This window comes from Neopelma chrysocephalum, unplaced genomic scaffold (assembly GCF_003984885.1).
Source record: "Neopelma chrysocephalum unplaced genomic scaffold, ASM398488v2 Primary Assembly neopelma1_96926, whole genome shotgun sequence".
In the NCBI taxonomy this organism is placed as follows: Eukaryota; Metazoa; Chordata; class Aves; order Passeriformes; family Pipridae; genus Neopelma; species Neopelma chrysocephalum.
In genome coordinates this window covers 2,150,493-2,162,634 of record NW_020925569.1, presented here as the reverse complement: position 1 = coordinate 2,162,634, position 12,142 = coordinate 2,150,493, and the positions used below count along the sequence as shown (strand labels likewise).

Here is a 12,142-nt window from a genome sequence, read left to right as displayed (position 1 = left end):
TGCTGTTTAATCTATGGAACACACTGGGTACTTTTTACTGAGCATTACACTCAACATTTTACTGAGGAGGAAGACTGGATGCCTCAGAACCAGAGGAGAAGTTAAACAACATAATCTGCATTTATACACAGTCTTTTCTATGTCACACTGACAAATAGTTGGATTCTGTAGGGATAGCACTGTTACAAACAAAATTTTAAATTCAATTTCAGTATGTGACTAAGATTTATTTTCTTAAGGCTGAACTTCTTTTATAAACCTTAGGACATGAACAGAAGTCGTGCTGCTCTTCATGTGTCTGCCTCTGTGCACCCACATGCATGTGCACACACTTGGTTTTAGAAGAAATGTAGTTCTTATTAGGGATGTGACTCTTGGATGTCCATGTAGCTGTTGTGAGTTAAGGATGTGCAACACTTTTGTGTTTCACATACTATTCCAAATAGTTTAAGTTATTTCTCTGTACTGTGTGTTAGTGGAAAGGGTAGGAAAGACCTCTTAATTTAACATGAATGCCTGACAACTCTTTAATAAATTTGGAAATTACTGTTAGACACCAAACCTGGATTTTTTTAGAGTCAAATTGGATACTCTTTTAGTCTTACTTGATTATGTCAGGTTACTTTTATTTGTATTTGTAGTGGGTTTCTGTGGCTGGGTTTTGGTAGCAGGGGGGCTACAGGGGTGGCTTCTGTTAGAAGCTGCTAGAAGCTTCCCCTGTCCCGTGGAGCCAATGCCAGACTGCTCTAGGACAGGGTTCCTGCCGCTGGCCAAGGCCGAGCCAATCAGCAGTAGTAGTAATGCCTCTGTCATTACATATTCAAGAATGAAAGATTGTTCTGCAGAAGAAATTCCAGTCAGGGAAGAGCAGAGTGAGAACATGGGAATAACAATGTAGACACCAAGGTCAGTGCAGAAGGAGGGGAGGAGGTACTCCAGGCACCAGAGCTGAGGCCCCTGTGGCCCGTGGTGCAGACCGTGGTGGAGCAGCTGTGCCCCTGCAGCCCATGGAGGACCATCGGGGTGCAGAGACCCACCTGCAGCCCATGGAGGAACCCATGCTGGGGCAGGTGGATGCATGAAAGAGGCTGTGACCCTTGGGAGGCCCAGGATGGAGCGGGGTCCTGCCAGAGACCTGTGGCTCGTGGAGAGGGAAGCCCAGGTTGGAGCAGGTTTTTCCCTGGTAGGACTTGTGGCCCCTGTGGGGGACCCACATCAGTACAGCTCATCCATGAAGGACTGCACCCCATGGAGGAGTAACCCACGGGACAGCAGTTTGGGAAGAACTGCTGCCCAAGGGATGGACTCACATTGGAGAGGTCCATCAAGGACTGTCTCCTGTGGGAGGGACCACATGGGAGCACGGGAAGGACTCCTCTTCCTGAACAGCGGCAGAAACAACAACTGACCGTAACCCCCATTCCCGGTCTTCCTGCAGCACTGGGGGGGAGGAGGGAGAACATGGAAGGAAGGAGAGGTGAGGGGACGTGTTTTATTTCTCACTCTTTGGCTCTCATCCTGTTAGTAATAAATATAAGTAGTATCCCCACTTTGAGTCTGTTTTGCCCGTGAAGGTAATCAGTCACTGACCTCTCCCAGCTCTTGTCTCTACTCACGAATTCTTAGCTGTTTTTTTTTCTCTCTTCTCTGTTCAGTTGCAGAGAGAGAGTGAGAAGAGCGGCTTTAGTGGGTACCTGGTATCTGGCCAGGGTCAACCCACTACAGTATTATAAGAAGTCCTTTATTCAACTTGTAGTTAAAAGACTTTTTTTTTTTTACTTCTTAAGCGTCTTCACCTGAGTACCCTGTTTCCAGTGATTTCATTTTTGACACATGATCCTTTTTGCTTTCTGGTCCAATAGCACAAAGTGTTTGTCTTCTTTCTCATTAGGCTATTCTTTGGGAGTTCTGCTGCCCATTCCCACTTTAGCTGAGGGGTTGCATGGTAGCTGCAAAACCACTATCAGATTAAGTGTGTATTAAGATAATAAGGTACTAAGAAAGAGCTGGTTTTTATTAGTATTAGCAGATTTATTTGTTTTATGTAGGTCATTGATTGCAGGTGACATTTCTGACTTGATGCTTTTGATGTCAGGATATCCTGAGTTTTGTGCGGACAAAACAGTGGGTGTTTCCTGGGAAGCTGAGGCTGAGATCCACCCTAGAATGGACAGAAGGGATAAGGCAGGTCTTCTGGTAGCAGCAGCAGGGCATAATGAATCTTGATAACTGCATTTTACATCTTTGACATACACTGGCGTTTTGAGAAGCACCAGTCTGGGGTACCTCTGGCAGAGGTAATGGACTTTTTCTAAGAGGGGTGTGTTACTTAAAGTAAGACTTAAAGGCTTTAAGTGGTGGCAGCTTTACTCCTTGCAGCTTTAGGGGCATGTACCCCCCTTTACTTTTTTTCTCCCTTTCTTTTTGCTTCTGTTTACTTGTTATGACAGGAACTTTGAAACTTCAAAGGAATACTGTAGGAATTCTTGCATTGTAGAACTCGACTGTCACTTTAATGTAAGATTTTAAGTTCAGTTCATTTTGCTGAAAGTGGGTAGAAGTTACTAACTACCCTTATAAGCTACTTTTGAAGAAATCTGTGCTTAACAGGAAATTCTTAGCTAGTAATTTCTATATATCCTTTGAAGCTGGAATAGACCTGTAATGGACAATGGTTTTCGGATGAAAAATGACTTGTCAGGCATTACTAGAATTTCAAGCTCAGCCTTAACCATATAGTAGGAGGCAAAACGACTCTACTTTCTTTAACATTAAATGTGGATGGAGTTGAAATGAATTACGGTTACTTCACTCGTTGAAAGAAAACTTGGAGCCTGTTCCAGTTGGAGATCACATGTTTTCTGGGAATATATAGGTCTTATAACAAATCTTGGAATGCAAGTAACAGGCTCATGGATCTCCTCTGGGTGAGATTACAATTTATGTCAGAAAAATTTGAACCCTTTCAATGTCTAGGTATGCTGATGCTTATAATTTATGGTGAGGTAAGAGTAATTGGTTCACATGAACTTTACCTTGCAACCCTTTTTAATTATGTCTTTAGACTTTCAACTGGTGGTGAATGATCAAGACATGCACCTATCTGCAGTTTGAAGCACAGACATGTATTTTCTCTTTAAGAGACTAAAAGTGCAAGCACACATTTGCATTTTATAAAAACTACCCTTCACAAAGCAGTCAGGTGAAATAACCTTAGTAAATTATTGTGTCTTCTCCTATCTCATGTTAATGAGATCTAGAGACTGGTTCACATCTGCCCATAGTTGGAATTTGATGACTTATGTAACTTTAGTTTTTACATTTACCCTTGTAATTCTTATGTTGAAATCAAAACTTCTTGCATTTTAATAAAGGTAAGATAAAATGAGAATGTCAAATAATTTTTTTACACGCATTAGACAAATCCAGTATCATCTCTCACAGACAAAATAATGTTCTGGTTTTGCTTACAAATAACGGTATTCAAGACCAGTGTATTCTGCTGTATTTCATTACCAAACTTCTGCATAGCTTCACTGAAGGTAAAATTATTTCAGTGTTGAGCTATCACTGTGTCTCAAATAATCCATTAGGTTGCCATCAACCAAGAGGCTCTGGTCCATGGCAAGTTGAATTTGAGTCAGCAGTGCCCTGGCAGCCAGGAGGGCCAGTCCTGTCCTACGGGGCATCAGGCAAAACATCGCCAGCTGGAGGGGATTGTCCTGCTCTGCTCTGCACTGGTGAGACCTCACCTTGAATATTTTGTGCAGTTTTGGACACTGCAATAGAGGAAAGATACTAAGCAATTAGAGTGTGTTGAAAGGAGGGCAACCAAGATGGTGAAGGGACTTGAGGGGAAGCCATTTGAGGTATGGCTGAGGTCACCTGGTTTGGTCAACCTGGAGACGAGACTGAGGGGAGACCTCATTGTGGTCTACAGCTATCTCATGGGGGAAGCAGAGGGACAGGCACTGGTCTCTTCTCTGTGGTGACCAGTGACAGGACTCAAGAAAACCGCATGAAACTGAGTCAGGGGAGGTTTAAATTGGATATCAGGAAAATGTTTTTCATGCAGAGGTTGGTTGAACACTGGAATGGGCTCTCCAGGGAAGTGGTCCCAGTTCCAAGCCCGTCTGAGTTCACAAAGCATTTGAATGATACTTTTCAGGCACATGGTGTGACTCTTGGGCTGTCCTGCACAGGGCCAGGAGTTGGACTCAATTATCCTGATGATTCTCTTCCAACTCAGCATATTTGATGGTTCTATGAAAGCTGAAGTTGATTCATGTAACATGGGCTAGCTGTGATGCTTGCTGATGTTTCTCTGTTGAAGGTGAACCATTTAAATCTCCCTCGTGTAGTTGTTTTGCCTTCTTATTTATTTCAAATACAGTTAGAAATGCTATTCACTAGTACCGTCCCACAGCACAAATCAAGCTTTGAAGGAGAATACTGCCTGGTCTCCATCGGTCATAGCAATTTCACACACACTTGTGCAAGGTTATTCAGTTTCCTTCAGCAAAACCACATTGACCATGAGGAACAATATCTGTCTAAATGGTTAAATCATTTGTGTCCATATGAATCTATGGTTTTTAGGTGCACTTGCATGAATGAAAATGAAATGCTGAATACAGGTATAACTGCTGTACTTGAGGCAGGTATTGCTGTACATTTATGACGTAACTCTCAAAGAGCTGAGTTATTTCTGAGTCCATCAGTGCTGCTTCTTTATACGGTTCTTTGTGCACAACCACTGACATTAACAGTAGCACTGCCTGGGTCTGTGCCTGACATTGGTTAACTCCAGCTCTTCAGTTAACGTGTGCTTTCTTTTTTAAGCTCTCAAATACTAGGGATAAAACAGTTAGGGACCTTAGTCCAGCAAGTTTTATAGGAGATCTTCAGGCAGAGAGAAAGTAATGATAGTTCCAATTCCTTATGGTGAGTGCGTGAAAGTGATTATGTTGAATGCCTTTGTATCATGTTGATTCACTTCGGTGTGTTTCAATTTTCAATTAAGACCATCTTGGAAGGCATCTTTCAATATGCCCTTTCATAGTTTCTAACACAGCAGCACAATTTTCAGAGCAAAATTTCTGATGTCTATAATACTCTGACTCTTTTTTTTAATGAGAAAAAATCCTTTGTCTCACTATTGTCCAAAGTGCTCCTTTAAAATGGTCTTCACTAGCTTCAAACTGAGACAAAGTAGGATATTCAAGGGATGAAAGTGAATTCATACACCAATCACAACTAAAGAACTGGCTTGTCAGAGAAGAACAGGTTTATTCAATTTATTCAGTGCTTTCAATAACTAGGATGATATGTAATTGTGGTGGTTTGAACCAGGTTTTCCCCCTGAAGCTAAGAAAGTGGTAACCCCCAGGGGGTGGTGACACTTGAGATTTGAACCAATCTGCGCTCCTGCAAAATATAAACATATCTCTAGACCGGAAAAGAAGAGGTTGTACTTGTTGTTAGAAGAAGAGTGACCATGTTGTGAAAGCCATGAGGAAGGGGCTCAGGGCCCCTTGGGGGCTCTGCCCTCCCCCAGCCCCCAACTGGGGTCATAGAAACTTGGAAACAGTGTTAGACTGGACTGAGGTCTGTGACTTGAGAAGCTGAAGGAGTTTTCTCCACCGTGAGTGGGCAGATGGAGCAGCAGCAGAGACAGCAGTGTCCGGGAGCAGTGGCAAAGAGCCAAGCAGATAAGAAGCAGCAGCAGAGCTGCCGAGCAGGAAGACACAGAGATCTCTGATGGAGAGAGACAGAGAGAGAGTTTCGGGGGTAAGAACTGAATAACCAAAATTTCCCCCGAATTCCTTTGAGACCCCTCCTAGGAGGAGGGAAATGGAAGAGCCTCAGAGTGCTACAGCACTGCTGAGAGAGGAGCAAGAAGCTCAGGCCTCCTGAGAGCTAAGCCAGGATGGCCAAAGGAATGTGTGTGTGTGGGGTGACCTTGGGCCCCCCCTCGCTGCAGCTTCAGAGAAGCTAGCAGCCAGCTTGAGGCAGAGCACAGAAGCTCTGCAAAGGGCTTGAATCCCCTGAAGATACCAGACCGTCACAAAGGCTTCTGCACTTTGTTGATATGACCGTGGTGGAGCAGCCTTTGTCTGGGGTAACGCAGCCCACGGAAGGCCCTTCGTTTGCGTCGGGGGGCCGAGAGAGACTTGGAGACTCCCTCGTGTGTATTGGCAAGGATTCAGCCAACAACTGCTTCATGAAAGACACAGAGAGAGACACTGCTGCTCTAGAGAGAACTGCTGTTCAGAGACTGGAAGGGGTCTTTTCTTCTTCTTCCCTCCTGGACTTTTATTTGGAAGGGAGAAGAGATTTGGCCCATTGTAAATATTTATGTCATGGCAGAGATAGAGTTAAGATTGTATGTAATGTATTATACTATTTATTTATGTGTACAGTCATTGTAATATAATTCCCTTCCCCCCATATTGAGTCTTGTGTTTTTGTCTGGAAACCCATCTCACACTGAGTTGAGATGTGGGAGGGGGGCTAAGAATCAGAAATTGGATTTTGGGATTTCAAACCATGACACTACTTAAAAAAAAAAAAAGCCAAAAACATTAAACTAACAGCAGTATTTTTTTAACCTTTAAATGTTCTTTCCTGATTCTTTTTCCTTTTCCCTCTCCTCAGAGCTCCAGAACAACTTGCTCGGAGGAAGATCGAGACTCACTGTGGGATGCCTGGGGCTCATGGAGTGAATGTTCACGCACTTGTGGAGGAGGGGCTTCATATTCACTGAGACGCTGCCTGAGCAGCAAGTAAGTGACTGAATGATTTTTATTTTATTGATGGGTGTGGTGGTTTGAAAATTCAGCCTACTTGTATGTATCAGACCATAGAAGTAATCAGTAGAGTTCTTGAACTACATTGAAATTTCCAACTTGGTGTCAAAAAATTCTGGTGTCTTTTAATTCAGGCAAGCAGCTAACATGCTTGGTAAGGCAACACCCTTTAAAATGTAGCAAAAGATTAAAAAGTGGCCTGGACAGCTTGCAAAGCTGCCAGCTGCTGAAATTGAAACCTCCTTACACTTTCACCATTTAAGTGGTAAGACTTCTGCACTTGTATCAGAAACAGATAATTCACTAGGTTTAGTAGCCCATTGTCTCAACCACGCTGACTATAAAAGCATTGCGTTGGTCAAATGTGGCATCCTGAGCTGCATAAGAAAGGGTGACAAGTGTGCAGAGCATGCCTTACATATTCAATTCCAGGTAGGAAGTCTTCCATACCAGCAAAGCCCTTCCAACAAGCAGAAGTAAAATGGCCTGGTACAGAGGTGAAGTCTGGGTACGCAGTCAGGCATCTGGGATTTTATTCCTCCCCAGTTACTAGCTTGCAACCAAACATGAAGTAGTCATTTGATGTCTTTTCCACTCTACAGTATATGTAAGTTTTACCTGCAAAATATTTCTAGCAAATATTTTTTCTGTCTACTTTAGGAAAAAATTTACCTGCAGTAAACATGGTATATGTGATAAATATTAACAGATTTCTGATAAAGGATATGACAGAAAACTCCAGACCCAAAATTTATGGTTTCTTGCCATCTCTAATACCTTATATATTGTAGTATAAAAAATGTAATACAATTTTCCATGTCTTTCTTTTGTATTTTCATTCATGTGCTTACAAAACTGGTGTTAATACAACAAAGGGTGGCCATACAGTCCAAGTCATTTCCCATGTCTAATATTTTAATACATGATGTTGTTTAGTGAAGACAGGAAACAGCGCGAGGCATTGAACTGTAGCATCAGAATACTGAATATTGTGTATTTTAACTTTATCTGTGGACAGTTTGGTCTCCTAGTACCAGCATTTATTGAGTTGACCCTGTGCAAAAGTCTACGGGAAGAAAAGACAGGCGAAGGCATGTACTGAAATGAGTGGAAAACCAGTACTTTCTTATTCCATTCCCATGGATTAAAAAAAAAAGTGTGGGGGGCGAATTCTTATTTCTTGTTAGTTTCATAGCAAATTGTGATTCTGCATTCACCTCAAAATCTGAAATTGCAGAGACGAGAGCTTAATTCTAATCACAGTATATACTTTTCCATATTTAAAAAAATAAGTGACCTTCAAGATGTTACTTTCATGTAAACATGAACCCAGGCATATCAAGAGGTCTGGGGAATCTAAGCAATACAAGGGCTCTCTGACTATACCTCTGCTCCCTCACTGAGAACTGTCTCCATAGAGGGCAGATCTTGGATTCCAAGCAGCAGCAGTAGCAGTCGTAGTCCTCAGTAGTATGTGAGTATAAAGCGCTCCTCCTGGCCTCTAAATCCTGTGCTGTTCAGGACTGAAGCTGCACCAGTGAAACAGGGAACAAACTTGTAAATCACACAGAAATGTTTTTCGTACAATACCTTACTACTGTCCCATTAGGACACAAGCAATCTTCCTGCCTTAAGAAACCGACTGCTAACTATGGCCCATTCAGACATGGAAACCCACTGTTTACAGGACAGAATGCAGGGAGTTAATTAGATGCAGGGGGCTAATTTGGCTTTTGGTAGACAATAGCAATATATCATAAGTAATAACACTTGACCTGTAATTAACACTGTATGAAATGTGTGATAGTTTTTCCTTTTTCTTGGTCCGTGTGCAATTTTTAATTAAGTAAAAGGTTTAAATGATGAACTTTTCTGCTAAGCAAGGATTTTAAGTTACTAAGAAAAAGGCAGAGAGGGGAAAGAAACTCGTCCAAGGTTTGCAAATAAGCCTGTTCACAAGTACTTCAAACCTGGCAAGGCTAGAACAAAATGTCCACCCCTATGGGACAATTTCTTCTTCATACAGTTTATCTCATGTATTTGTTTTGTATAATTTCACTGCAGCATGAAGGAAGATACTAGATACTTCTGGCAAATGAAAACAGGCAGCACAATGAGATGTTTTAGAAAAAAATAATCTTAAATATTTCTCATCCTGGAAGGAACATTCATAATGCCTTGTATCTTCTAGTTCTGCATGAGGTGACTTTCAGAGCATCTCATGAATAGGGAGAGCCCAGTGCATCTGCTTTGAAGAAATGCAAAGACTAATTGCCCATTCTTAAATATGTTAGTATAAATATAGTGAAATAAAGGAAACCAGTTTTCTTTCCAGCTTTTGTTTGCCAAAGTTATGTTAGTGCTTGTGTTGTTTGTTTTGGGAACATGTTTTGTGTTAGGCCTTCACAGCTGTAATGAAAGAATGGAAAGTGTTAGTGAGAAATTCTGTTTTCTAGTGTTTTAAATGGCAAAAATTTCAGGGTAGGGCTGTTTAACAGTACATTTCATTAGACCAACTGGTTCTGATTATGCTAAGGACATAATGATAGTGATATAAAAAATATACCAGTCACATAAGCAGATGGGAGTTGCCAGCCCAAGTCAATTTTATGTCCTGGTATCCCATGCTGACAGAAAGCAGCACTGGGTCACTCCAGAGACAGAATAAGCCCCAGGAAAATAAAAGATTGTTAATTTGTAGTTAAACCTCAAAGGATGACACTTATCATGCTCTTTATTTGTGTTACCTCTTTATCACTTTTGATAATATTGTTATTTACACAAAAGGTCAGAACCCCCTTTAAATGTTACTGGGTTTTGCCTCAACTCATTTAAAAGTGAACTCCCAGACTAATTATATATTGTGTGAAGAGATTATTTTTACCATTTTATCATTCTACAGTATTTTGCCTTTTGGTTTTCCTGTCTATTTTTTTTTATTGGATACAAAGCTTGGAAAGAGAAGCTCCTCATCTATCTCTTCTCCGTCATGAGCTGCCATACAGCACTGCTGATCAAAACCTGTAGAGAGGAGAACCACAAACCACTCCTATTTTTCTTGAGGACCAAACTACCAACTGTTGAGCTTCTGCAGAGAGCCCAGTTTTATTAGCTGTTGTATATTTTGGCTACCAAGATTATGGAAACACATAGGCAGAACAGGTAGAGAGATACTGCAATATGGACTTTGCCTCTTGCTCAGAATACAACTATTGTTTGTTGCAGTCTGTCTGTTGCACCACTGGAGTTTGTCATACAGCATAGTGATTGATAATAACTCACATACCTTCTGTCTAGGTATTGTCATGTTGATTCAAGTGAACTCAAGCAGAGTAATAATAAGTGCCTGAATTAGATATCTGAGATTCATGTGCATTTATTTCATTTTCCTGTATCAGGGTACATTTTCAAATTGTAAAAGAAATTATAAAATCTTTTATGCTAAGTTCACCCATCCTGGTCCTAAAAATATTCAGTATTTTCTGGAATTTCATTTTACATATTGACAAGTACTGCAGTAATAGAGATAGAATTTTGCTGGGTCTAGGCTTGGCAAGAAGACAGTTATGATTCTTTTTCCTATCATCTTCCAAATTCACCATCACTTTCTAGTAAAGTAAGGCTGTACGTAGAGGAAGAACAGGATGTCCTAGAGTTCTGGAAATTATTTTTGCAGATAATAGATAACTACCCTATTTTTCAATCTGCTTAAAACCCCTACATGTTACTGTTTATGAAAAAATCATGAAGCAGAGAACAGTTTGCCTGAGTGTGTAACAGACTGCTAAGCAAGTTATGAAATCCCATGGATCCTGAATCTGAGCTAAGGGGCCATAATTTGAAATCATCACTCTTACCTCTGGGAAATAGTGTGTAAACTACTGAAGAGAGTGGAGGTTTTCCACCATTAGATGAGGGTTGTATGTTTAGTAGCAGAAAAAAGTCAACATTAACATCTTCCTGACAAATTTCCTTCAGTGTGAAAGTGTCAGAGATTAAAAAACAAACAAACAAATAAAAAAAAAATCTACTAAAAAACCCAAACAAAAACACAAAAGAAAAAAAAGGAAAGGGAAAAAAAGAAAGAGGGAACAAACATAAGAGAGTTAATCTCAGCTTTGTTCATACTTCATACTGGCTGTGTTACATGCTGGAACATCTTTTTTCTCCTTTTCAAATACATCCCTTCAGCTGATGGCTGCCTTTTGGTAATGCAAGTGAACCATGAGTATGCAGTATCCTTTCCAGTAGCTCTGCTTGCTAAATTAGCTGAAGTGATTCGCTAGTGTGGTTGTTCAGTCCATTGCACCCTGCAAAATGAAAACAGTAGATCTGCATAAATGACTCTCTTTATTGTAGTTTGACTTGATTGATCAGTAAAATAGCAACCAAGACATGCCTTTGAAAGTTAGGTTTCGAAAACTAGCGAAATTAGCTAAAATTAAGTCAATTTTGTGATGTGTACATTTTTCATTAAACAGAAAAGCCCAAAATAAATTGGATAGTTTTTTCATTCAGTAGTAATAGTTTCTCACATTGATCACACACATTCAAAAACAGTTCCCAAATCAAGCATAAAATGGTTTGATGTCTGTCAGACAAGGATGGAATAGATACATGTTATTCGTATTGGTTCAAAGTTAAATAAGAGAGTAAAAAACTGTTATTGTTTACCTTGGCTGAACGCCAGGTATCCACTGGGCTTGCGCCCAGCCTCTCCTTGGAGGAGAGGGGAGGAGGAAAGAGGAAAAATGAATAAAAACTACAAAACAGAACCTGCTAAAAAAGGCAGTTTAATATTTACATAGAGGGAAAAAAACCTATAAACACTATACACACAGAGAAGAACTAATAATAAAGACTGCTTCCCCACGAGAACGTTCTCTTCCTCCGAAGAAACAGCCCAACTATTCCATGCAGCTACCCGGAAGAGAAGAGAGTGCCTTGCTTCCTTCTCGTCTCTTTTGTGTCTGAGCTGATGTAACATAGTATGGAATACCTTATTGGCACAATATGAGTCAGGTGATCTATCTAGTTCCTTTTCCCTCCCAGAGAGGGTAACAAACCCATTACAATCTCCACCTCTTATTCCATACCATTTTACATCACACTCGTATCCCGCTCTTATACAGGTCTGGTCTCCTACGATTGTCTCATCGTTGAGCACCAGCATCAGCTTAGTTTGGGTCTTCCTTGTCTGGTGACTTTTCCTGCAACATACAACTCAGAATACGAATTAATGTTTTCCCAAGGTTAAATCTCCTTGAGGCACACACTGGGTTTCCCCATCTTCTGTCATTATTCACCAAGTGTATCCTGGTCCTTGAGCAAAG

General features: G+C 40.9%; 1 protein-coding gene across 1 annotated transcript in view; it reads left to right on the top strand.

Moving 5' to 3' along the window:
- ADAMTSL1 (ADAMTS like 1) overlaps positions 1-12,142 on the top strand; it is a 404,153-nt gene that overhangs the window by 216,337 nt on the left and 175,674 nt on the right. Inside the window, 1 exon segment of the mRNA XM_027670722.1 lies at positions 6,658-6,785. Coding sequence (XP_027526523.1) covers positions 6,658-6,785 — 128 coding nt within the window.